The sequence below is a fragment of the Melospiza melodia genome, chromosome 1, assembly GCF_035770615.1.
Source record: "Melospiza melodia melodia isolate bMelMel2 chromosome 1, bMelMel2.pri, whole genome shotgun sequence".
NCBI lineage: Eukaryota > Metazoa > Chordata > Aves > Passeriformes > Passerellidae > Melospiza > Melospiza melodia.
The window spans coordinates 91,409,080-91,437,014 of NC_086194.1; the positions used below are offsets into that span (position 1 = coordinate 91,409,080).

Here is a 27,935-nt window from a genome sequence, read left to right on the forward strand (position 1 = left end):
TCAGCTGCCATGGATGTCACCCTAGCAGCTAGCATTTTTTTTTATTATTCACAGTATCTTCCTCTCGTTTCCTTGTGCCTCCACCTCTGAAGCACTGGATCCAAAATGCCACCAAAGACATATTCCAGATCAATCCCATTTCAAGACTAATCCATGGTTTTCTCATCCTTTTAGTGCATCAAATTCGGGTCCTTTGTTCTCACCCTAAAAACTGCATAATCCCTGCCCACAACTCTGTTTCCATTTCCACCTACTCACTCCTTCTAATCTCCTCCTCTTCAATATTACTTTCAACGCCCTTCTGCACACCCTCTTGCCTAGGGGATTTTAGGCTTTCCTTTGTTTTATTTTGGTTTTGGGGTTTTTTTGGGGGGAGGGGGAACTATTTTGTACAAGCTAATAACTGCATATTAACTACTAGGAAAAAGTAATCTGAGTTTTTAAGTTACAAATAATTATAACTTAAATGAAAATATCGTAAATAAATATCAAAACGTCTAAGTCAAACATACGGAATTATTTTATTCAGACTGCTCTGGGTTTTTTGTTTGTTTGTTTGAATATTTGTTCCAATATTCTGCCTCAAAGCTGAAAACTGTGCTTTCATCTTCTTTTAATGTGAATAACATGAAAAACCTGTAGATTCACTCAGCAGGGAACACAATGCTGAAAAAAATTTTGGATTTAGAAGAAGAGAGCAGCATGAGCTTCAAGTGCAGCCAGCAGAAGAACCCAGGGGAGCTCAACCACTGTGCAAACCAAGTCCCACAGAACCTGCATCTGTTTTTACTGGAGCGATGATGTAAAAGAGGCTTTAAAACACACTGTGATAAAGTCAGTCAATCATCTTGCATAAAGGGTTTATGTTTTCTACCTCTCTGACACACGATATTTCCCGTAGAAGGGAGAGCTCTCTGCCCTCATCCCATTCCGAGTGCACGTTGCGGGAACGTTCCGACACAACTCCACAATTTTCATCATGTCAATTGGTAACCTCAGGCAATGCATTAACAAGTTGGTGTACGAAACAGGTGCTTCATTCTCTGTATGAGAAGTCTGTGTAAAGACCTCGGAGCAACCTCCCAGTATCTGAAGGGAACCCGCAGGAAAGACAGAGAGGGATTCTTCACAAGAGCTGTAGTGACAGGACAAAGGGGAATGGGTACAAACTGAAAGAGGGGAAATTTAGGTTGGGTATAAAGAACTGCGTTACTGCGGGGCTGCTGAGGCACCGGAACAGGCTGCCCAGAGCAGCTGTGGATGGCCCATGACCGGCAGCATTCAGGCTGGACGGGGCTTTGAGCGACCCGTTCTAGCGGAAGGTGTTCCTGCCCACGGCAGGAGGCTCTGTCGAGGTGATCTTTAGGGTCCCTTGGAACCCAAACCATTCTACGATTCTATGGTTAACCAACGTCAGGGGCTTTTTCCCCTTTCCGTCCCCAGGCCGGCAGTTCCCTCCTCACGGACAGGGCACTCGGGGCGAGCTCCGAGCCCACGCCTCCGCGGCGAGCCGGCGCGCACCGCCCATCTCGGGGCGGGCGGCAGCGGCGAGCCCACGGGCCGGGCCCGCCCTCACGCTGCCCTGCCGCTGGTACCGCCGCCAAGGCCGGGCTCTCCTGATCGGGGCCGCTCCTCGGTGCCCCCGGGAGAGGCCGCTACGGGCAGGGACCGAGGGGGCGGCCGCGCAGCGCCGCAAACGTCCCGTAGGGAGCGCTCCGCCGCGCCGGGAGGGGCTCCCGCTTCCCGCCGCCCTTTGGCTCCGTCCCTGACCCCGGCAGCGCCGCGGGCCCCAATCCTCGGGCCCGGCCCCGCCGCGCCGCCAACCCGCGCGCGCCCGCCCCCCGCCCGCCGGCCAATGGCGGCGCGGGCCCGCGCCCCGCCCCGGCAGCCAATGGGGCGGCGGAGCGGCCCGGCCCGGCCCCTCCTCCCGCGGCCGCCTCCTCCGCTCCGCGCTCGCTCCCGCTCCCGCCGCGGCAGCGCCGTCCCCGCCGGTCCCGCCGCGGCACGGGCAGCGGACGGGCGGCCCCGAGACCCCCGCGCCGCAGCGCCCGCCCGAGGGGCTCTGCCCCCCGCCCGCCCGCCCGCTGCCCCTCCTCCGCCGGCGCAGCCCAAGCCATGCTGCTCCTGGCCGCCGCCTTCATCGTGGCCTTCGTCCTCCTCCTCTACATGGTGTCGCCGCTTATCAGCCCCAAGTCGCTGAAGCTGCCCGGCGCGCACGTCGTGGTGAGTGCGGCGCCCCTCGGGAAGGGCACGGGCGGGGGTCCGCGGTCGCCGTCCCGCTCCGCCGCGGGAGGAGGCAGCGGGCGGGCGCTGCCGCTCGGCCTGGGCGCCGGGGGAGGCGGCGGGATGGCTCCCGAGCCGCCCGCCCTGCGCCGGGAAAGGAAAGGAACGAGGGAAGGAAGCCGCTGTCTCCGAGGTGGGGGCGCAGGATGGGGTCAGTGCCCCGCTGGCAGCCGGGGCTCTGGGCACGGGAATCCCGCGGCAGGAGCGGGGAAGGCGCTCGGCGGGGAAGGGAGGTTTGGGGACGCCCGGAGCGGGGCTGGCGGCCGGGCAGCGCCAGCCTTGGGTGCCCGCGGCTCCGAGAGGAAGCGTGGAAAGCTGGCGGTGGCACCCCGAGCTACCAAAACACCGGGAGCCACAAGTCCCGGGTGATAAGGAAATGACCTGTCCCGATGGCTCTGACAACCGCTGCGTGTCCCCGTTGGCTTAAGGCGATGGTCTGAGTCACCATCTTCCAATCTCAGCGCTGGCTTTTTGAGACATTCCCTTTGTATTCTCCAAAGCCACCGGTTACCTCGAGTTTTCTTTTCTTTTAGCATCTCCCAGGGTAATGACGTGGTGTGTGTACACACGCATAAACCAAAGGCCAAATCTATGATCTCCTTGGTCTAAAAAACCAAGTCAGGTATGAGGAAATGGAAAAACCAATACAAAGGAAGTGGTCATATGACACTTGGGCGCCCTTTCATCTTTAAGCACATTGATATGGATGTCTTTGAGCAATATTTTGACAAGATGGTAGGAAGAAGTCTTTGGAAGAGCATACTGTTGAAAGAGTCCATAAGTAGTACATCGCTGGAAGTTATATGAATATGTGGCTTGGGAAGAGGGGGACGGAAGAAAGGGGAATACTACCCGTTTGCTTTTGGAGGCATCGCAAAATAGTGAATTTGGGCACATGACAGCGAATGAGTTAAGCGGTTCAAAAGATTCAGGGTCCTTGAATCAGCTTTCTTAGTTTATCTCCAAATCTCCAGGGTATGTTTTGTGCAGAGAAGCTGCAGTTTACCGTTTGTTTAAATTTACTGTGAGTAGTTTTGTTTTGGTTTTTTTCATTATTACCTTTGGAGCTCCTCTTTGGAGGATGGAGCTGTCCCCACAATGATTAAGATGTTTCCAAGTTGCAACAGTGCTCCACAGTTGCTTTTTGCAGTAGGTGTTAACTTGGGTGCTGTAACTGGCTTTACAGCATCATTCTGTGCGAGGTGTGTTCAAGGTTGCATTAAGGTTCTTGGGTTATGGTTCTTTCCCCGTAGGAGTAATGATTATTAAGGCAAAGGTGAAGGAGACTTACACACTTTTGTGACTTTTGTGAAGAAATAGAATAGCAAACAAAAAGTGAAATGGATTTTGCTTGGTTGGTTTTGTTTATTTATATATGCAATGATTACATGGAGTTTTGTTGGTTCTGTGTAGTGATTAAACTCTAAAAGCTACTGTGATGGCTCTTCCAATCAGAAGAGTTCATTAAAACAAATTCACATTAAAAATGATGAGACTGTTCTTGTTGGAGAAGCCTTCCTGTAACCATTGCTGCTAATTAGCAGTTAATGCTCAATTTGGTACTAGTAGAAGTCGGAAAAACAGTATTCCTGCAAGTCCTGTAAAATTAGTTAAACTGGAAAACTAACTATATGAATGTATTGATGATGAAAAATCTTACAAAAAGGCTGTAAGATATATCCAACTTGATGATACAAATACAAATCTGCAGGCAAACAGTTTTATTGATGTCGGCACTTGTAGACCTGCTTGCTTTATTTTTACTTCAGTTATGCTCCTAAAGTGCTTATGCAAACTAATGAAATATGGAACAGCTGGATTGAAGGTCACTAGTTCTTAGATGTGTAGATGCTGTTAATAATGCTGCACACTTGTATTTGTGGATTTCAGATTCCCTAATGTCACGTGTAAGGAAAAGTATGGGATGATGGTAATGTAAATCAGAAATACTATTCAAGAAGACTTCCCATGTTGTGTGTGTAAAGTGAATTCTTTAATCGCATGGTGGGAGTGAGCAGTCTCTGCTACTGAAATGACTGAGACGCTTCATGAAAATATTTAAGGACCATAACAATATGTAAGGGTTTCTTTGAAGTCTTCTCACTGAAAAAGATCAAAATCTGTTTAAGTATCAGGCCTCAGTTAAACGCACTGTTGAAATAAATAAAAGAATGACCTGCAAATTGTGTATATAGCTGGCTGAGCCCTTTCAACAGGGTGAGTGATTGTCATTGCACACTATAATTTTTCAAAATATGCTTGAATAAATTGCTTTACTGAAGCAGAAAAAGACAGTCTTCTCTAGAAACATTTCTTTCTATGGATCTGTTCAAAGTGTAATGAAATCTGTTGCATTTCTGAAGGAAGGTCATTAGGCAATTTCAGAGGCTATTACATACCAGTTATTGAATTTTCAACTTAAGTCAGCATTCTTTTCACTTTTAATACTTCAGAAAAATTATTTCTCTTTACTCCTAGCAGTTCTGGTTAGGAGATGTCTGAGTTATGGCTGAATAACTTACTCTGGCTGCCATTTGGGATAGGAATTTGAAGCAGAAAACTTGAGCTTTTTTCCTTTGTCCTCTCCCACAGTCATTTGCGCGTTTGCGTGACAGAAGCCCTTGCTGTGTTAGGCAAGATGTGGTTTCTGGAAAAATCATAGAATTATAAGAGCCCTTTTTTCTTAGAAAAGGAGTGCTATTCAGAGTGAGTCTAGAGAACTCCAAATTACTCATCGTCTAATCTTGTGGGTTCCTCACCCCCTGTCCCCCCGCCACCCCCATCCTTATCTGCTATGTATTTTCTTTACCCCGGCTAGCACCACTAAATGATAAGGGCTTTCTCTGCCCTTAAATTGGCTCAGGCATTAGGTTTAACTTATTTTAAATAAAATGCTTCTTAGATGCTTAATACTTTTTAACTTCTTGCGTGACTAGGGAAGCATTCTCAAAGAAAGGGCGTAAAAGTTATTTTTGTGCTGTAGAGATGCGGCTTCATGTGCTGAACTTCTTTGTGCTTTGGGATTCAGAAGGCAGTTTAATACATTTCTTATCTTGCCATTGGCTTTATGTCTCCTTTGGTCTCAGGCTAAAATCTAGTACATGTCACGGATTCTGTGAGAATAAGCTAGTATTTTGGTAGCTGGCTGTAACAGTAGACAGGAGTATGAAAATAGGCTAAGGCAGTCACCACTGCTGCATTTGCATTGAGCTCACTCAGACGACATTTAATTGCCCTTTGTCAGGGGTGTTACACCTGCTCTCTACACATGTTCTCTCTTCAGTTCCTCTACAAAAGTTCTTGAGTGATGTTTAAAAACTCCGTGCTGAAATATGAACGCTGATCTTCTCCCCTTGTTTCAGCCTTAATCTTTCTAAAACCAAATTAAATTCTGAGAAGAACCCAGACCCCTGAGTTTGCATTCAGTGTTATGAATGCAGTTATCCAAGTTTGGAATAGCAATGGCAGGACCTGCTTGGGACTGTCTCCCATTCAGTTTGACAAGGGCCGTTTTTAATGTAGGTGCAGTTCAGGATGATGGTGCCAAACTCTCCTGCAGGTGGGTCGTCTCTAGTCCAGTAATTTCCCCACTTCTGTGCAGAACCCAGCCTGGTGACTGTGGTCAGCTGTCAGGAAGGCCCATCTTGGTGTCTGTCGTTCCTGTGCTGGGAGTGATAAGATCTGTGGTTTGGACACATCCGAGTGCTTCGGCAAGAGGTCATTTCGAGCCTAGTCAGACCTGCTAACCACTTAGAGCCCCTCAAAGGCACGTTCCACTTCTGTAGAACCTTCTATCAGAGCACTGTCTCAAAGCATGAAGCCAGCTTGCATCCAGTTCTCAGTGAAAGTTACTAAGTTCTATTGGAGATGCCATATCAAGTCTTGATCATTCCTGATGACAGTTCAGTTAATTTGGATTTGGACTGTCTCATCAAATGAAATGAATTTCCAGTATCTCAAATTTGAAGCTCTAATAAATCAATTCTCTGTACCTCACACCACTGTTTCCACTTATAAGGGGGAAATAAATCCTGTGACACTTAAAAATTGAACTCTGTTATCAGGGATCATAGCTCAACAAGTTGTAGCCAAGTACTTTTTGGCATACATAGTTTGGTACCTCTTCTTTTTAAGCATGGAAACAGCTCAGTAACACTGCTCAAGTGTTGCATTCTGAGTATCTGAGTTAATGCTAAGGTTTAATTGTGCCTTCTTGTCAAAATACTAATCTGTGATTTGAGTTGCAGTGGCCAGATTTTTATTTTTGGTCACTCCTCTGAGGCTGGGTTACAGTAAAATATAAAAATGGGATCGGTGGCAATTCAAATGTCCAGAATTCATGAAATGCAGTAACAGTGTAGAACCATTAGCCACAAGGGTAAGTAATTGTAATAATGTTGTCTTTAGCAGAGTAGGTATGTGCTCTTCTGTTAGTTCTGAGCATGTTAGGAGCTTACATACCTAACAGACCTCATAGATTTGCTTAGGTTAACTTCATTATAGCACTAAGCAAACTTTTCACTGGTGTTGGAGATTTTATTTTTTGCTATTACAGTAGCACTCATGGTGAATGCTCCTTTAAAGATGTATTAGTAACAACCTCCCACGTGCTTGTAGCAGCCTCCCACCTAAATGCTAAAGTTCCCAGCTAATTGATATTGCACTTTATCATCAACCAATCTGATATGAGCTCTGTTCTTGGGTGTGACTGTAAGTAAAAACTTCCTTTTTCTGTTCCTTGCATGACTTCAGACATTATCTTTCTGAAGTGAACGTTAGCGCTGTTTGACAAGCTGGAGGCTTGGTGCCAGTACCTTCACCTGCAGAGAATTCCTCAAGCACTGGTGTAGTTGACCCATTTCTGATAGCCACCAGTTTGTGCTGGTAGTAGTCAGCTGTCTCACCAAACATTGGAATTGGAGCAGTCTTCCATACCCATTGATAAGTGCTGGTGTACCTGCTGCTGATCTGTGGAAGCATCTCACGTACTGTGGATCTGAGGTCTGCCTGAATGTATCAAACTATTTTAACCTTTTCAGCTATGTATTGAAATATTGCAATCTATTTTAAGAATTTCAGTGTATTTGTTGCTTCTGTCCCTAATGAATCATTAAATTAATTCTGTGGTTCTGCTGAAGTGACAAATCAATAATTGACACTTGCGCTCTTACGGACTTATTTACTCTGAAAGCTGTCGTTGTTGTTTCGTAATACTGCAGATAGGGTTTTGTATTTCTTGGAGTTACCCTCAAAGGTTTGGGTACTGAGAAGCTGATCTTGCAGAGTCAGTCAGAAGTTAATCTGAAGCAGTTCTCTCTAGTAACAGAGGAAGCCTAAAGTGCCGAAATTAGTCTTTGTGAGTCCTACGCCCATTCTTGGCCCATTTTTGGCTCAAGATGAGCCAGTCAGAAACTGTGGATTGTGTCGAAAATCTTTGCTGGGATTATTTTATTTGCACTAAGCTGTTTTTGAAGGCTAGTGGTAAAATACTCAAATGAAAGAAGAGTTTAGTGACTCATGGGAATGTACTTCTGACTCTTCTGACTTTACTGCCTCCAGGAGTGGAAAGAATTTTGAGGATAATGCATTTCTGAAAACAAAACTGAGACATTACCTAATGAGGAGACAACACAAGGCTTTTGATAGGATGTGTAGTTAGAGATTGGGATCATTGCTGGTACACTAATTAGCTCAATGCCTCCATTTTTTTAAAATGGAGGAGGTAGCCTTTCACTGGAGTCTTTGGAAAGGTTTTGATTAAGAGCAAAAGATGATGATTTCCAAAGAAATCTGAATTTCATCTTCTTCCAATTCTTCCGAACTCATTTCATCAATGTGTTTTTCTTTAAAATAACTGCTTCTAGGTATTTTGTTACAATATTTTCTCAGCATGAGTTTTAATATGCTGTTTAAGGAAAATTCTAATAACTTGAGTATATAAGGAAGATACCAGTGTCCTAGAACCAGCTGCATATGCAGACTGAGACTGATCCAGGTCACCTAAAGATCAGGCAGACATTTTTATTTTAGTCAAAAAGAGAGGTCAGGATTGTCATCTACATCTTGTTTCACAGGCAGTTCATAAAGAGGTTTATTGAGGGTAGTGAGAGAGGTGGTAAGGTGACTTTCAGCTGTATGTTGGTATGATTTGTCAGGGTACGCTCCTGCAGCATACGATGCAGGACTGTAGCCATCAACTTGTGTTTGTCTAATATTAATGAAATATTAACTTCCTGTTTGCATATAAGACTATCCAGATGGTACAGCTTGGAGGAAGAAGAAAAAGTTATCAAAATTTAGGTGTTGGCATCCCCAGTAAACTGAAATAGCAGGATGGAATGGGGACAGTTCAAGTTTCTGACTGGGGGACTGAAAAATACACTACAAGGGGCAAATTGTTGAATTAATGGGATTTTTCCCTTAATAAGAAAGAAAGTGGGTTTTGTTTATGTTTGCATGATGACATCTTCAGAAAACAATCTGCAATAGCTGATTTTACAAGTAATTTCTACTGTGGCCAGGTCTGAGGGGGCAGTATGTAATGGCAGTGTCATGGCATTCATAGCGATTTCAGACTTCTAACAAGATGCTTTTAGAGGTAGCCTATGGAACATGTGGGAGTGGTCTAAGTGTGCCTGACAACAGAAATGAACAAAAACTGAGGTAAAACTGGTTTTCAGGTGGAAACAAAGGCTCATTGATCTGTTCAGATCTTACGTTTCATTCATACTCCATAAGTAAGCTAACTTTGGTGTGTCTCCTGTATTTCTGTCTCATTGGGTGATATTTTAACCTCAGTTTGTTTTTGGAATTTTCATGTGATTTGACTCATACATATGTGAGAAGAGATGAGAATAGTGGACTAACACTCATATTTTCAAACAACTTTTAGGTAACTGGAGGCTCCAGTGGAATTGGAAAATGCATTGCTATTGAATGCTATAAGCAAGGTGCTTTCATAACACTGATTGCAAGGGATGAGGTAAGTGCATGTGTAATTTTACTGGCTAAACTGTTCACAAAATCTGTATAGGTGGGGAATAATTTTGGAATAGATGATTATTCATACTACTTTGGTGTGTATTTTAAGGGGACCCTAAGCATTCCAAATTAATGCATTTGAATAGCAGAGGTGGCTGCCTTTTTAAGAAGCATAGCCCAACATGGAATTTGTGATTAGCATGATTTAAAACTTCACCAGTACTGTTGCTTTTGTTATTGGTATTTGTTATATCATTGTCTAGATTTGTGCCAGAGCACAAAATCAGGAAAACCCCTATACTGGTTAAAACTGTGGAATTTCCCTACAGTAAGTGACATGTGGGAGTTTAATCGTCTCTAAAATTCACAGAATGTACTGGTGTCTAATCAGCATAGCATCATATTTTTTACTAGTGAAAACCTCTTCATCAGCTTTGGAAGGAAAAGCATTGCTTTGTTGGTTTTTTTTGTTGTTGTTGTTGTTGTTTTTTAACTCAGAGGTATTCAGAATTTAATTGGAAACACTCTGTTTTCATAACAGGCTGTTGTTTTATTTGTTGCAAAAAACCTAATTATTCTGGAAATAAAAGCATTTATTTTTCGGGGGGCCCTCAATTCCAGCTGATTTGATAATTTACTTACACTTGAGAACTTACTTTACATAACCTTGAATGTAGTCAGAGTTAAGAGAATTTTTCTTGAAAGGATTATTACACTTTGAAATTACCAGATTTTTGGGATTTGATTATTTCATGCCAGTGATTATTCTGCAGGAATGTTTATGTAATATCACATAAAATTAAAATCGGGCCAAAATAAAGGAGAAGAATCAATACCTTCAGTTTCAGGTGCTCTCTGTAGCATGAAACAAAAGCGTTAAATCTATGGAAGTCATTACTGGCTTTAGAACACAAAGTGAAAAACAGAGTAGTGAGTTCTTGATAAATGTCATGTTTTCAGGTCTTTGTAGGTCTTCAAAATGACAGTAAAATGTTCTCAACTATTTGAGGATAACTTTGGGGGGCTTTAGGGCTTAAGCCATATTGAAGTACTGAGGGCTGCTCTCAGAACTATGTTTCAGTAGTCTCTGTGTCCATTTCAGAACAAGCTGTTGCAGACGAAGAAGGAAATAGAAAAGTACTCTGTTAATGACAAGCAGGTAAGGTCACTGCCAAGAGGGGCTGTTGTGTGTTTTGTTTAAGACAGTGACTACAACACAGTTCACTGGTCCTGTATTTAAAACAAAGCTGTTTGACAAAACTGAGTGAGGGCTCAGTCTTTGGATTCAGGAATACCAGTCTGTTTACATGAGATGTTTTGAGCTTTTGCTATATTTGATGTCGCCTAGTTAGTGCATTAGCCTGCTTTTCTTAGAAAAAGATGTCTTCATCTGTAGGTGTAGGATGCTTTTTTGGAGAGCTGCAATTTACTGTCACTTGATAAGCATTTTATTCTTTCAAATGAACTGGAAGAACCAATATTTTTTTTTTCCTCAAATACCATGTTTTTTACATGGTTCATAAATTCAGCATGTGTCTTGGGAAAGAAGTTTAGTTGCTTGTTCCCAGGTTTATTTCACTAGGTCATACTTTTGTTCCTTTTCCTGACTGATTCCTATACCAGTTACACAAGTTAAATTTGTGAAGTTCAGAGACTTCTAAACATAGAAGCTGCTTTGCTGCATAGATAATGCCCTTGTGCACGAGGGCAATAGTTTAGAGCTTGCAGAAGTACTAACTTGGAATTGCTAAGCTTGCTGTGTTCAAAACATGCAAACTTGAGGTGAAATAGTAAAATAATTTTTTCTTACTACTAATAATGAAGGGGAGAGGGGAAATAGTACTGAAACTGTTAACATCTTTGATTTCTTGTGTTCCAGAACTTTGTTATCATAAAAGTAACTTAGTAACTAAGATCCTTTGGTGATCACAAATAAATGCAATTCAGTTGTCCATAATTTTTATGGGCCCTCAGTCCCAGCTGATATGATAATTTACTTATACTTGAGAACTTACTTTAAAGAATTGAATTGATAAACTAGATATTCTGTTGAAAAGAAGCAATGAAAAAAGCTGCACATTTGCTGGCACAAATACTAGTATAGTCGCTGAAAATTACACAAAATTTTTTAATACCTCCATTTATAAGATAAGATAGATGCTTCCTTATATTTTTATCAAATGGCTCAAGCTGGTTTGTTTTTTTTTTTTCTGTGCATGCTGCCTTACTCAGAGCAACTTTGTTTGAAAATCTAAGCTATTTGAGGTGAGGAGAAGCTGCATTTTGCCCATTAAAAAAAAAATCCTGATAACCATTCTCTTTTAGCTGCTCTAGCAGTTTCCCAAGCTTAGCATTACAGATAATCCCTTGTCAAACACTGCGTCAGGATGTTCTTGTTAAAATCTGTCCTAGCTTGATAGATGCTGACTTCTAAAAAGACTGTTATTTGGTGCATGTACCTAGGAGTTTCAGTGAAAATCTCCAAAAGCACCTTCAAGGCTGAGCAAGCTCCAGTGTGGAGTGACTAGGGCTTTTTTTGCAGAAGCAGTTTCAGGCTTGCAGCCAGGTTAAGCATTTGGCAGCAGAGGTGGTGGGCAGGCTGGCTCCTCTGTAGCTCTGGGTTCTGGATGTGGTCTCAGGGAAGCCTGACTGATCTGAATGGAAAGAACAGAACTGGAGAAGGCAGGGAGTCTGGGGCAGAGCTGGCACTGGAGCAACAGATCAAAAGCTGTAAAGTGACAGTACATGAACAGAGGAGCTGTACAAAAGGATTACTGAAAGGCTGTAGAGAAAGGTGATGCCTGGTGTAAGTAACATACACTGACTGTAACCTTTAGTAGATCACAGAATCGTGGAATGGTTTGGGCTGGAAGGCACCCTAAAGATTGTCTAGTTCCAGTTCTCCTGCTCTTGGCAGGGACACTTTCCATCAGACCAAATTGCTCAGAGCCCTATCCAACCTGGTCTTGAACACTTCCAGGGATGAGGAATCACAGCTTCTCTAGGCAACCTGTGCCAGTGCCTCCCAGTAAAGAATTCCTACCTAGTATCTAATCTAAACCTACTGTCTTTCAGTTTAAAGCCATTTCCCCTTGTCCTCTCATTACATGCCCCTCTTCTGCTTTCTTGTAGGCCCTCTTTACATACTGAAAGGCAGCTGTAAGGTTTGCCTGAAGCCTTTTCCGTGCTGCACCACCCCTCTCTCAGCCTGTCTTCATAAGAGGGGTGCTCCAGCCCTCTGGTCATTTCTGTGGCCTCCAACAGGTCCATGTGCTTCCTGGGGCCTCAGAGCTGGATGCAGGGTTCCAGGTGGGGTGTCACCAGAGCAGAGGGGCAGAATCCCCTCCCTGGCCCTGCTGCCCACGCTGCTTTGGATGCAGCCCAGGACACATTTGGCTTTCTGGGCTGTGAGTGCCCATGGCAGGGTCATGTCCAGCCCCTCACCCACCAGCACCCCCAAGTTCCTCTCCCCAGGGCTGCTCTCAGTTTCTCTCCCAGCCTGCATCAATGGAGGGGGAGGATTGCCCCAGTCCAGATGCAATACCTGTACCTGGTCTTGTTGAACTTTATGAAATTCCCAAGAGCCCACTTCTCAAGCTTGTCCAGGTTCCTCTGGATGGCATCCTGTCCTTTGTGTGTGTCAGTTGCATCACCAAGCTTGGAGTCACCTGCAAGCTTCCTGCAGATCTCATTGTCTGTGTCCTTGAAACACTGAGTGGTCCCATGTCAAGAGGCAGGGATTCTCAGAAAAGATTACTATTTTTTGAGCATGTACTGTCACTGTTCTGCTCTTGGAGACATACTTGAAACCAAGCTGCATTGACAACCAGAGTCTGGCCAGTATGTACCTTTAATGTGTCACGTTTGCCTGTGATTTAGAGTGCTGATGGTGCAGCCTCTCTGGATATAGGTGTGTACTGCAGCAAAATCCTTACCCTTAGAGTTTTTTTCCAGTATTTTTAAAATCCTTTTTCTAATCGATAATATTTTCTGTTACTTTACTGGGGATTGAGTTGATCTTCTATTGGGAAAGGCATTATTAATGATCCAACATCATGCAATATTTAGAACAAAATGTGATGAGCAGGGCTGGGCATAAGACTGCTTCTGGTGTCCTAGATGTGGATCTATGGTCCATATTTTGGAGTAAAAGTAATTAGTATATGGCAGCAGAAAGAATGTATAATAATAGAAGCCAAGAGGTGAATTGTAAAACATGATAGTAGTCAGTAAAAACTGTGTTCCCAAGTTCCCAAGTGTGTTGTTTACAGTGTAACTAATCTATGCAATCTGTAAAATAAACAAATTGCTCCAATTTTTGTAGAGAACTATGATTTACTTCATCCCCTCACTGATCTTGGCAAAGACATCCAAATGATAATTCAGTGTTGCTTGCATTCAGCTGCTGTTTTGTTCTTAAACTTATGAAAAGGATAAATGTTTCCAAAATGCAATAAATGCCTTAAGGGGATTCCTGCCAATAACTTGTGCCACAAGTTTACTCTGCTGTCCAACTACACACGGTGCTGGGAGGCAGGAATAGCCAACCTGCTGTACAGGAATGGCAGGCAGATGCTGTTTATGCAGCTAAGAAGTGTCACAGTCTGACCAGGGGCAGGACTGACGAATGACTGGCTGCCAAAGCAGTTAGTTACACTGTGGTGAGCCTTTTTGTGTGTGTGTGTGTTTGCCCACATGCTCCATGATAATTGGTCATGAGCATACTTTTTACAAACTACTGATGACTTTGTTTTATTTTATCTCTGACCTTTAAATTAATTTGACCAAAGTAACAGGATAGAAGCTGGAACAAGAATACAGGAGTCCCTCCTATTATTGCAATAGGAGATGGCTTTTCAGTTCAAGATGAGGAATTGCCCCAGAGCTCTGTTGATGGCTTAGCAGAGAGAGTAGAGCTTATTTGTCAGTACATGGTGTTTGCAGCAGTCACAGTTTGGAAGTGGTAACCCAAGAGAAGCAGTGCTTTCTTTGGCCAGAAGTTCATTTGAAGGTGTTTGGAAACCTAGGTTCTGAGACCATCTTGCTGAAAGTAGTCAGTAACTTTCAAGGAAAACAGGGCCTAACTTTTAGCTGCAAAAAACCCATATCACTATCACTTCTTTTCCTTCCTCCTGCCTGCCCACCCCTCCCTTCTGCTTTTTTCTTCCCTGGTTATTTTAATTTTTCTATATCTTTAAAACTAAACCCCTTAATGTCTGATTTTCAGACAAGATGTAAATATGTACACATGCCTTCACTTTTTTAGATATTTATGACACTGTGCAATGAGTCAGTTTCTCCTAGAATTTTTATTTTCATTTTGTCCTTGAGATGTCCCAATTAAATATTATGCAACTAGGTTTACTACTATTCTTAAAAAAAAAGTCATGAAATAAGGAAGGAGTGTGCATTGCAAGTACTAAAATTAGAGGGTTTTTAACACTTGCTTCCTAACTTTTGGAAAAGATTTTTTTTTGCACTGCTGGTGCTACCATTTCAGGGTAACGCTGCAACAATGCTTTGCTATGTGGTGGAAAAAACCAATTTTTTCTATAAAGATGAGCCTAAGCCATACAGATGGTTTGTGTTATGTTTAGCTGATGAAAGTTAAACATATTGCTGGGGAATTTTGATTGTCTTAGTTAAAATAGCTTTTACTAAACTTCATGTAAATAACTCTGTCAGTAGTGTTTCTTAGTACAGTAAATTAGAAATTGTACTTTGCACATGAGTCACTGCTTTGAAGATCGTGAAGTGCTTATTTGTTCTTAATGTAATCTTTATTATACTAGAACCTGTGTGTGAGGGGGAGGAGCTTGGAGGTAGCAGAAACTGCTTTCTCCAGTGTGTAAGAAGTGCAGAATATCTTGTCAAAAAGACTTTTTTTGTGGCAAAGATATGGCATTGGGCTTGTTTCATTTTGAAAAGCTCTAAGTCAACAATTACTAGACTTAGTGTGTTGTGAAAATGTGCTTTCACTTTTCTTTTCTAGGTTGTACTCTGTATTTCTGTTGATGTGTCTAAAGACTATGAACAAGTGGAAAATGTTCTAAAACAGGTGAGAAAATAACTGATTCACCTACGTGACTTGAGAAGCTTATCTCTGTGTGTTGTATTTCTGTTGGAAATAGTCTCTTATTTGTACGGTGATATAGGAAGGTTTTTCCTCATGAAGAATATCTTAACCTCTGTCCTCTCTTCCAGGCTCAGGAGAAGTTGGGGCCAGTTGACATGCTCGTAAACTGTGCAGGAACATCAGTTACAGGCAAATTTGAGGATATTGAAGTGAATTCTTTTGAAGTGAGTTAGCATACTTTATTTTATCATAAGATGATTTCTTATTTAACCATTCTAACAATTAGATTGTATTCCTGTGTCTGCAGACTTGACCAGTGCTGTACTTGACTTGTGCTAGCTGTCAGAATCTCTTCAGATTTGCAAAGGTTGCCTCTAATTTCTCTCCTAATGATTTAATATAGTTTCATTTTTTTCTCTTGAAGATTTTTCAAAAATATTTTTAACCTGTTTAAGAAAAATGCAGCTGTTATCAGTGTTCAGTTCTGAGATGCACATATTGTTTCAGCTTGAGAAGCTGCTGCTCTGATGAAAAGACAAAAAAGCCACCCTAAAACACCTGTATTTTGGCTACTTTTTGCCCACAGCCCTCAGGCCTCCATTCATCTACAGACAATGCTGAATCATCTGAAAATTCTAAATGGGCATAATTTTACAAAAAATTTGAATCATCCATTTTATTGCTTGTATAGGCTATCAGTTGTGTTTTATGTCTTGTAGAGAATGAAATTAAAGACTTCCCTCTATCCTGGCAAAGAATAAAATCTCTGAAACATGTAGATACATAGCATTTTTCCTGTTTCCTGTTTTAGAAAGCTCTTTAAACTTTCAGTACGTTTTCATGCATCATGCATAAATGGATTGCTTCCTGGAGGCTGTTCAGGTTAGATTTTCCCTGAAATATTATTCTTTCTCCTTCAAGGCCATATGGTACACAGTATTATCAGTATCCTGGATGCTATTAAGACTTACGGGATTTCTTTTGGCTTGGAGTGAGATTTTTAGCTATAAAACAGTTTATGAAGCTGTAGAATAGAAAACAGTTGTTTCTTTTGCCAGAACAGATCTGGTGAACTTGATTGTTAAAGCAGACTGAAGTAGGGTGTTTTCCATAAATAAGACCAAACAGCTGGCTAAAGAATTCTGGCTCTGAGGCTCAAATGCTCCAATGTTGGTGTTGTTTGTACAGAGATTAATGGCAGTGAATTACCTGGGCAGTGTTTACCCAAGCCGAGCAGTAATCGCTACCATGAAGGAGCGCAGAATGGGAAGGATTGTCTTTGTGTCGTCTCAGGCTGGCCAGCTGGGCCTGTTTGGATACACAGCTTATTCTCCCACCAAGTTTGCTCTTCGAGGGTTGGCTGAAGCCCTGCAAATGGAGGTATGTGTGCAATGGTTTTAAATAATTTTGGTTATAAACAATTTTGTTGTAACTGTCCTGTTTAGCACAGGACATTTTCATTCAAACGGACTGGGGGGGTTTGTATTGTGCAGCATTGCTAATATCTGTGTGTTATTTGCCCTCATTTGGCAGCAGTACAGCCTTACTGCTCTGCATGGGTTGTAGAAACTAACCTGATTTCAGTTGCATAAGAGGGAATAGATTGAATCTGTTCCTAAAACTGAGTATGACCACATGTGCAGACATTTTTTTCATCTTTTATTTTAATTAAAAGGACTAGATTTTTAAGACTCTTGATTAAAAGCCTTCTTCATGGTTCTAAGTGCAAAATGGTATTGAAGATACCACATGGATGCATGAGATTGCCAGTTTGTTTGAGTGTCCATGGTAAGTGGTATATGAAACTGTAAAACTCCTAAGCTAGAATTTGAGGATTGTCCACCAAAACAAAAATTGGGTTTGCGGTTACTCGCCCTTCAGTATTTTCATATATATGAGCTTTTTATCCTGCAGTGATCTAAGCTTATGTTTAAAGACCAAAACCAAACATTATTTTCATTGTTCAGTGGAACAAGGTGGGTAAATACATTGTAGTAAGAGAGATAAAACTGATTTGAAAATTAATTTTGTCATTTTCCTGTCAGGAATGTGTATTTGAGTAATTATGTGTTTATGTATGAAATGCCTTTGTTTGGTTCCAGACCCTTACATAGTCCCTGTCATATGCCTTGATCAGGATAAGAATGTGGGGTAAAACTGCCTCTAATCACTTCTGGTCTGCCAGATAGAACAGTGTGAATCCAGGGTCTCTCTTCAGACTGGTGGCAGATACTATCCTGGAGACTGAATTATTCAAGACTAAAAATAGGGTGTTTATGGGCGTGTGGTGTGGTATTTCAGGAAGTGTGTTCAATATAGAATGTTTCATAATAGAAATAAAAATGCTCGGTGCTTTACAACATTTTGCTTTATCGTAGCCCTCTGAATATTTTCATTAGTTTTTTATTTTAGTTGTATTGTGGTACAGATTTGCATTGTAGCAGTTTGAATAGGATTGCACTAAGTAATGTAATTCTGTGACACATACATACAAATACATAAATAAATGCAATCCTTGATCTAAGACCTTCCATTTTCCCTCACATTTTCCAATTATTTTTTGTCTCCTTAGACTTTGACCTCTTGCAAGTTTATACCGTGGGTTGGAAAGCCTTGAGACTTGAGTATACCTCTTAAAGATAACAAATTTGAATTTTACTTTTTTGTTGTTTTTTTTCCTCAGTGAAAGCCTTTTTGGCCTTGTGTTTATAAATATTGGGTACTGGTGTTTGACAGTGGTTTAGTCTTCTTTTAGAAATTGAAATTGGTAAAATTATAGACCTAAACTACTTTAATATTCTTCCTAGGTGTCTTGAAAACCACCAAGATTCATCAAATAATTTGCAAAGTTTTTTAGGGAATTTTATTAGAAAAAGCACCACAATCACCTTTTTAAAATCTTTGCTGTTTTGCTTCTCAGTTGACAAAGCTGCAGGTCTTGAAATTGCTGAGTACTTAACCCTGGAAGCAATCTGAATTGTTGCTTGCTGAACTTATTAATTGCAAGAGAAATTGATGAAATTATAAGGGACATGTAAAAGCTGTCAGAATTAAGGTAACACCTAATGCTTCTGTAAAACACAGGTAAAACCATACAATGTCTACGTAACGGTGGCCTATCCTCCAGATACTGATACTCCTGGCTTTGCAGAAGAAAGTAAAACAAAGGTAAATTGTCCTTCAATTTTTGAAATCAGTGTTTTTAAATCATAATAAGATTTTAAGTACTCTTAAACACTTCAATTTTACCAGTATTTACTATGCAGAGTTATATAGGTTGCAGGATAATTTTGTATAGTTTCTTGTTCTGAGGCATTAATACTTGCCTTTAAGATCTGAAACATTGCAGAGTATTCCTGCATGCAATCAGAATATTGCTGTGGGGTGGTAAACGCTAAAATCACTGTTTGTTTTGATATTAAAGCTTAATTAGCCAAAAATAAAATTGCTGTTTTGCATCTTCGATAATGTGTGGCTGTTGTGATAGATGTGACAGATGGGAGCAATCCTCAGTTCCTTCAGTGGAGCCTGCAACCAGATCAAATTGTATGAATGTATGTAATGACCCAGTTCAGCAATGGCTGTTCTCTAGTATTGCAGTAGAAAGGAAATTCTCTGGCACTGTGTTCATAGTGGAAATGACAGTATTGCTTTTCAGAAGGATGTGTCAGCAGCAGGAGGCCTTTTTCATTTGGCTTACCTTAAAAGTGAAAGTTTTGACCTTTAGTCTCTTCTTGTCATTTGCCATGTCTGTACATGTGAAGTATAATTCCAAAAATCACATTCAGGCCCCCTGTTCAGACTACAGCATCAGGTAACCAGGAAAAAAATCTCTTTATTTTTTATTTGCATACTGTGAACTAGAAATCTGCTATCTAAGGCTATCATCTTTTCAACATGCAGCATCACGTACAATTGGAAATTGAGTTTGAATTCCATTTTGTCTTTCACTCTTTGAATAGGAATCAGCAGGGATTGTATAACACAATTCTTACTTCATCATTTCTTGATACAGATATTCTGTATTAAATGTGCACTCCCACACATCCGCATAAAGTGCCAGAATTAGACATCTGCAGATACTTGTATAGCTTGCATATTCTCTAGGATTTTTAGCCTATTTCAGGGCACCAGCAGGCACCAGGAGAATGTACTGTTCATCTAAGATTTCTCTTTGAAAGAGATTGAGAGAGATTTATCTTATTTGTCAAAAAAGTCTGTTTTGTCTTTTAGGAGAGAATTATGCTTTGTTTTAGCCTACATGACCTCTTTGGATGACTTGCTCTTAGCATGATAGTGTACCTTAAATCTCTGCAATATTGCATTGTTCTGACATTTCAGATACTCATTTATTGTTGCATTTATTTAATACTACTGAAATAATATTAATATTTAATACTAATTAGGTCATATCCCTGTATCTTGCATCTCCTTATTTTTCTCTGTAATTATTGAATGTAGTGAAAGAAAATGTCAGGAGTTAGGATTCTGCTTTCCTGTGTTTATTCAGTAAGCTTTTTTTTTTTTTGAGGTAGCTGCCTCACAAATGACAGCCATGCCTTGGCCAGCTGAGTAGCCAGATCAAGCATTTAATGGCTGATTTCTGCTTGCCTTCTTCCCAACATGTCATTAACTTTAGCTGTCACTCCTGAACAGCTGCTATTTTTTCCCCAGATCTAGAGTATTTGAATTACTGTTGATATCCCTGTAGCTCATTCAGATTCGTTTGATACTGGCCAATCAGCTCAAAAGTAAATAAGGGGCTGTGAAATGGAGATCTGATGACACGAGCCATATCACTGTAGGAATGCATGTAAAAAGTTTTTGTATGTGACTTGTGCTGGCAAAGGCACTGATGTGCCCCGGCCACCCTTAAAATACACATAGTAAAAAAAATAAAATTCAGTGAGCTTGGTTGATGAAATCAAAACTCATTATTCTACAAATATTGGGAAATAGGCCCTTTCTATGAAATTTAATTACTGTAGTACTTTGAATTGATGATAAGAAAGCTGTAGTTGCTCAACTTTTCCCTAGAAGTGCTTTTAAAAAAAATAATAATCCCAGAATTAAACTAATCCAAATATTACAGTAGGCCTGAAAAAAAAAGCAAGCTGTTTTATAGGATCTTAAAATAATTCAGGCCCACCTTATGCATAATTTCTGGCAAAAAACGTTAATGAACAAGTGTAAGTATTGAGGAAAACTAGTTAAAGCGTTTTGATAGCTTCTACTGAAAATAAAATACTTGGGGGGAAAAAAAACTCATTTTCATGGTAGTAATAAAGTATATACAAAAAAGTACTACTCAAGGAAAAGTTGTCATTTCCCTTTGTAAAATTGGACTATTATTTATGAACATGCTTATACCTGTGATTAAATGGGTGTTTTAGGTGACACTTGCTAGCAGCGATGTCATCTGTGACAGAAGAGTCAAAATTTGACCTTCATGTTTTTCTCTCCTGTGTGTGCTAAGTCAAACTTAAACTGGTGTTTTTCTATTAAAGCCCTTAGAGACGAAGCTGATTTCTGAAACTTCATCTGTTTGCCAAGCAGAGCAAGTTGCCAGAGTTATAGTGAAAGATGCCATAGTAAGTAAATTGTGTTTTTTGAGCATGTTCTGTGGTGAGGAGACTGGGACTGAGACTGTAAGATAATGGCTAAGCTAAATGCAAAAGCAATTAACACAAAACAGTTCTCTTAGGGTAGTTTGAACAAGAGCTGTTTTCTTTATTCCTTCTTTTGCCACTGTGCCTACAAACGATTTTATAGTCTCTCAGAAGTAAAAGGTTTCTGAAATTGTACACAGACAGATTAAAATGATGCATCACTATGATGCAATGTCTCAAAGATGGATTATGACTGACTTGAAAGCACTAAACTATTGACTTTTTATATATCAAATACCATTTGTCTAACCTCAAAAGCTTGTTGCACTCTTATTTTTCTTGAAGATGAGCTCATATAAAAGTAATTTTACAATAAAGGAAGGCAGTTGACCTTTTTTGGTTTTTAATATCTGAAGTATGTGATTTGAGTGATTAAAATACATTAAATGCTGTTCTTAGTGTATTGCCTTTCTGAGGATTTTTTTTCAATGTTTTGTGGTAGGGAATGGCTGCATGCTTAATAAAGCATCTCAGAATAGAAGCAAACATGAAATTTCATGATCATAAAACACACCCATTGAATCCTAAAATCTGCAATTACTTTGCAGTTCCAAATACTCTTGATCTTCAACATGGTTTACATCTACAGCAGGTGTTCAGTTGTGAGGTTTTTACAATGTTTTCACAGATACAGCACATAAACACAAAATTATGTCTGATTTTGTTTTTAAAGCAAGTACTATCTCAACAGAGTATTCTTCTCTGGTGATTGAGGAAAATTAATCTCCTCTCTCATCTTAAGCATCTGATATATTTATACCATACTTTCTACACTTTGGATCATATATTAGTTCAGACATGGTCTTTATGCACTCTGGCCATCAGCAGAGAGACTGAAATAGAAGCAAGAAGGTGTTTGTGTACTCTCAGGTGTGTGTTGGGAAATAATGAGATCTAATAACCTCTACTACTTTGCATAGATTTACCCCTAACCCTGAATCAGGAACTCCACCTTTTCCTTTCACTTCCACATTCCACAGACTTAGTCCCACAATGTTTGAGAAAGTCTGTCTGGCATAAAGTCAAATGAAAACAAATGAGAGAAGCCTGGGAGTGAGAGCTGTAGAACTGCAATTTTACTGTAAAGTAATTAAAGTTGTTTGGTTGTGTTTGGGGTTTCTTCCTGGTATCTTTCCCCCCCTTTTCTCTCCTCTGAATTGCTTAGCAAGCTGCGTCTTGCAGTTAAAAATCCTTGATGTAGGTGAAAGAGAACCTGCTACCAAGTGTTTGAAATACACCCCCTTGCAAATCTCATGTGATAAGCAAGCTAATTTTAACAAAAGGCAAGCTGTATTTGTCATACAATTACAGTAGTGGTTGGTGATCTGATAGAGTTAGGCTATCATTTGGTTTCTGAAATATGCTTATACCTGTGAAGACTGTCATGTATTTTCCACAGAAGTAAGCATGCCTCAAGAAGAAATTTACAGCCTTTATATCTTGTAAAAATCTGCAGTAATTTAGCACACTCTCTCTGAAGAGGAGTTAGCTTCCTTTCCATTTTTAAATTAATGCCTTTTGGAATGTTGCTGTATAGCCCAAAATATTTTGGAGTATTTTGCTTCTTAATTGTGGCAATATTTTTTTACAATAAAATATTTGATGTTAGTGATATCAGTTATCTGTGTCCATCAAGAGTAGCTGTTGAAATAAGACACATCATGATTGGCCACAACTGGGAAAATTACTTTTTGTTTTCTTAATCCTTCCATCCAGCAAGGGAACTTCAACAGCTCAGTTGGATCAGATGGTTACATGCTGTCAATATTGACAAGTGGGATGTCACCAGTCACTTCTATTACTGAAGGTCTTCAGCAGGTAGGATTTGGGAAGTACCTGTTGTCATAGTTTCTCATCGTTCAAAATAATTTCAGAATGTAGAACATGATGCAGAAATGGATTATCTTTCCATCAAATGGCTGTTAATACTGTGGCAATTGGGTTTGGGAAACTGCAGTAGTATTTCCAAGCTAAAGCAGCAAGTTGGTGACTGAGTTGAGAGTATACACTGCTGCTCAGTCCTGAACTGTTACATAGTTAGCTTTTTTTGGTAGGTTTGTTTTCTGAGATTATATAACATGCCTGCATAGAACTTGGTTTAAAAAAAAAATTATGATTCAATAATGAGGTGCAATCTGGGATCCAAAATGAATTGAAAGCTGTTTCTCTCTGTTTCCAGGTTGTTTGCATGGGCATTTTTCGCATCATTGGCCTATTTTACCTAGGAAGTTTTGACAGCATAGTTCGTCGCTGCATGATGCAAAGGGAAAAATCTGAAAGTGCAGATAAAACTGAGTAATCTTTACTGTGAGTGGAAAGAAGAATGTCAAGCGGTCCTGGACAGCTTGCTGCTTAAGTGGGACTCAGTTTTGCTCCTGAAGGATATAGGCTGGAAGTACTTGCATGTGTGACAGAGGAGTCCCCTCAAAAGCTATGAAAGAAAAAACAAAAGTACAAATCCAGAAAATGCCAAACTATGCAAAAGTGTGAATGAGGATTAGGTATCTTTTTTTTTTTTTTTGGTGATTTGAGTTGGAAAGAATTTGGAGAGCTCGTAAGTCATCTGCAGGGTAGAATTTGAGAATGGACAATGTGCGGTAATTCTGGACAAATACTTAAGTTTTCTCACTTTGGTGCTTATGGATGAAATAAGTACCATGACAGACTGGGCTGAAGTAGATTGAGGTCCCCTGAACAAGCTGGTACCTTTTGCTAACGTTTTGGGACTGCTTTTGATTTAGAATGTTAACTTTTCCTTTGGCCAATCTACAGATCCTTCTGTCAATGACAGCTTTCCTTATTCTGTCCAACATACAACTGGAAACCTGAAGATCACAAATACATTTGTATGATCCAAGCTTTCTCAGTGTGGGAGTAATTAAAAAGTATGGTTTAATATGTGCATACTTTCTAAAGGGAGATGAAGAACCCGTTCCCACAGAGAAATGCTAGGAAATGTGGTCGGGTCTGTAGCTCTTCTGGCCTTTGAAGTTTGTTGTGAACAACAACAACAAAAAAATCAAACCAGTATCAAGTGTGTCAGTTATAACTCAGCATTTTAAGCCATTGAAACAATGTAGAATTTTTACAGAGACCTAATCTGCCAGTTTTTGCTCTGGAAAGGGAAGTGGCTTAACGCTACTGTTATGCACATTAATTTCAAAGCTGCAAAGGATGAGCCAAACCAGTGGTTGATGATGGAATCAATTGTAATTAAAATGCCGGGCTCTTCCAGTAGCAGGAATGTAGCTTTTCAGGGCAGAGGGGTCAGCAGGGGGGAGAGGTGTGTGTCAGAATGGCCTTCCACACTGCATTTTATCACTGCACGGAAAAGCTTTCACATGAGAAATTACATAAAATACTCTCCTTATATGACCCACTTCTAATTTGTCTCATTTACATTATCTGAAACAAGGCTGCTCAATAACTGCTTCAGAATATACAGAACCCAGTGGTTGTTTCTAATAAATCTCGTTTAACACTGAAAAAGCTTGATGCATAACAATGATGTTTTAAGGGTGCACTATGTATACAGTTTGTTTAATGGACCACTATAGTATAAGTGCCTTGTGAGCTGCTTTTTTTTTCAAAAGCTGCATATTTTGTATTTGTTAGCACTGCTGTGTTTTCAATGCCATATTTCCATTTTCATTCAGTACTCTGAATCTAAAATTATGTGTAAAACCGGGCACTTTCACTTCTACGACAGTAATGTTTAGCAACCAAAATAGGCAAAATTGATTGCTTCTGTTAAGAGATTCTCTATATCTATTTAAGGAGATGTATTCAGTTAAACTGAGATAAAAATTAATACGTGGTTAACTGGAAAACCTTAGAATGTAATTTATTGAGGCTGGTTTTTTTCCCTCTCTGAATTAGGTTGATCACTTTTCAAATTTCCTTCACATAGACTAAACTTGCTTTAATACCTGGTTATAAACATTTTTTGGAGAGGATCACACTGGTGCTCTCATTTTAAGTGGTGAAAATTCATTAGATTGCAAATGTTGAGGCGCTGTTGAATTCTTCACCAATTCTGTGTTTTAGGTCCTGCCTCCTGATTTTGTTTAGATATGTGAAGTTGTGCATGCCTATAATATAATACTAATTTTGAGAGTATAGTGTATTCCTGCATTTTTAAACAGCTTGGCTTCAGTGCAAAGAAATCCAGTGTGCATTTGTATTTCCTGTGCTGCTTAATGTGAGTGACATAAAGGAGCATTTATCATACATCCATTGTCAACATTGCTGTGTTTCTTAAAGCAACATAACAATGCTATTCACAGAATCATGGAATGGTCTGGGTTGGAAGAGACCTTAAAGATCATCTCATTCCAACCCCCCTGCCATCAGCAGGGACACCTTCTACTAAACCAGATTGCTCAAAGCTCCATCCAGCCTGGCCTTGGAACACTTCTTCAGACCCTATGATCTATATTATTCTGGTTTTGATGCAGATCAAATATTCTTTTGACCACCTGGAAAAGATACCAAAAAGGGTGAATGGGTTGTGTTGTAGTTTGAAAGAAATGCTTGTTCTTGTGACTTGATACCAGCACAAGCTTGAAAGTCAGGACTTAAAACCAGTAAGCCTTTGGATACTTGAATTTTTGGATCTTCGACTTGGAATGTTTAAGGGTTTGCATTTAAGAAACACGACCCAGAAGGTCAGAGCACACACTATGGCAGCTGGGCCTCTAAAGCTTTCAGGTTGGACATCTTGGGTTGCCACTCACCTCCCAGTCATGACTGATAGAATTCAGTGCAAGTATCTGGATGAGTAAGGCTACCAGGTGAAAGTTATGGCCCTGATCTCCAGACACCTCAGTTTTGCAGACCTGATTTTGCATAGTGTAAGTGGTTGTCATGACAGTGAAACTGTAGGTTGAACCCTCAGCAGCTGTGGAGGTTGGAACAAGGTATGTTTTTTAAAGCAAGAAGAATAATCTTTTTCATTGTTCCAGTTTCTGCAGTTGCAAGTTAGTGATGTTAATTTTAGCTGATAAACTTCTCCACTGTTTTACTGTCAAAACAAGGTAAATTGTCAACTACAGCAACCTTTGGTATAAATTTTGTTTTCTTATGCACATTCTCTATCTACCAATGTACTCATTTTAAGGTCCAATATAAAGTGAAGGAGATGCCTTGTAATCTTGTGGAAAAATGTTTAGCAGTTGAAAAACTTGCCAGTTTAAATGTTACAAAACCTCTGCATCGAAATGTTTTAGCAGTGTATTAGACCTGTGAAAATCTTCACATAGGCTTTACTTTCTACTTACTGTCTAATTGTCAATAATTTAATCACTTGTGCCATATCATTTGCTGTCTTGTCTCTTGTTTTCTTGGTCACCCTTTAAGATTCAATTTAGGCTTCGATAGTCTTTTCCATTCCATGTAGTTTCTAATGACTGTTTGCTTTATATACAGATTTATTATAATTTTCCTTCTAGTTTACTTCACCAAGGTGTTCACGTGCAATTTAAATAGATTTAATATTTTAATAAGGAAAAATATATAGGTGAATAAAGTTTATTTGCTGTGAAAAACTCTAGGCACTTTTAAATGGTAAAGATATATAGCGTTATTTGTAAAAAGAAACTTTGTGCTTATTGCGACATCATTTTTTGTGCCAGAACTGTAAACTAGTTTTCATATTTTATATTTCTCAAAATAAATGGAGAATCAACAAAGCTTGTAACTTTTAACTTCTTTGAGAGGATAAAGAGTAATGGATAAATTTGTTTGCAGGGCTTTGGTGTGGTGGGGTTTTACTTTTACTTTTTTTTAAACTTTTTTTTAGTTTGGGTTTTTCTTTTTTTGAACCTGAGATTAGCTCACCAGGAGTCTCTTAATTTTTAGGACAGCAGAGGAGGCAACATGTCCTTCCATTTTAGCAGCTTAGGGCAGAGGTAAAAAAGGATGTAAAAAATTTGAGCATTGTCAGCAGACCCAGTGTCCTCAAACTATAATGAAAGTGAAATTGAGTTGACAAAACCTGCCTTTGTTGCTGGAGGGACTGCCAGTATGTAACCAGTGCTTGTGCTCTCTGGAAGTGCTTTTGAGAGTCCTGAGGAGCCAAGCAATGCTCATTCTTCCTAGTGGAAAACAATAGAAGTAATGGTTAGGACAGATGTCTCTCTGTACCAGCACTGAGCACGCAGCTGTGTAGAAAATCACTGGATTATACTGGAGTTCTGTGGTAGGAACCACAGGCTTGAGTGTGTAGCTTGCCCCCAGCATAATAGTGAGGAAAAATAGTGCCAAGATACTTATTCTCAAATTCAAAATCGCAAATGCTCAATCTTTTAAAGAGACATTTGTATTAAATTATCACAGAGACAGAATCAAAGATGGATTGAAGAAAGCATATGCTGTCTAAAATGCGTTCCTGGTGTTAATCTTTTAATTCCCCAACATTCTAAGGTTTTAAATGTGAGAAGGCCATTTTGCAACTGGAGCTCCTGTTTTTTTCCGCTTCAGTACAAGTAGCAGGCCAAACTAGATTTCTCCTCAATCTTTTTCATAATTTAGCCTTGGAAGTGAAATAAGATTGTCTTGTAGTTCCATTTAATTGGGTTTTTTCCTGCCCAGCCAGTACCAGGCATGCTGTAGAGTAGGTGTGTGCATGATTGTCTGTCAAAAGCTGGTAGTAAAAACCTCATGAAGTAATTTCCTTTCCTCTGTCATTGGAGGGAGACTTCAAAAGGTGTCTGTCTTGCCATGCCTCTCATCCTCTCTTTCATTACTTTCAACCTAAGTTGCTCTAAATTGGTGGGAAAGGTTGACTGTGGGTGATGGTCTCGGTGGAAGGAAATAATGCTGGTAAGATTTTGGATGAAACTCGAACTGACGGAAGTAAAAAGTGAAATTTTTTTTTTTTAAACAGAAAGATGCGTATCTAATTTTTGGAGGGGGGGTGGGGCAGA

The 27,935-nt window shown here is 40.2% G+C and overlaps 1 protein-coding gene across 1 annotated transcript; it reads left to right on the forward strand.

The window, feature by feature from the left end:
- Positions 1 to 2,081: 2,081 nt before the first annotated feature.
- KDSR (3-ketodihydrosphingosine reductase) lies at positions 2,082 to 26,699 on the forward strand. Its single transcript, XM_063162003.1, has 10 exons — positions 2,082 to 2,223; positions 9,176 to 9,265; positions 10,367 to 10,423; positions 15,257 to 15,322; positions 15,469 to 15,564; positions 16,529 to 16,720; positions 18,425 to 18,508; positions 20,848 to 20,931; positions 22,726 to 22,827; positions 23,189 to 26,699. The coding sequence occupies exons 1-10, from the start codon at positions 2,116 to 2,118 to the stop codon at positions 23,306 to 23,308; spliced, it is 999 nt and encodes a 332-aa protein (XP_063018073.1). The 5' UTR covers positions 2,082 to 2,115; the 3' UTR covers positions 23,309 to 26,699.
- The last annotated feature ends 1,236 nt before the right edge of the window (positions 26,700 to 27,935 follow it).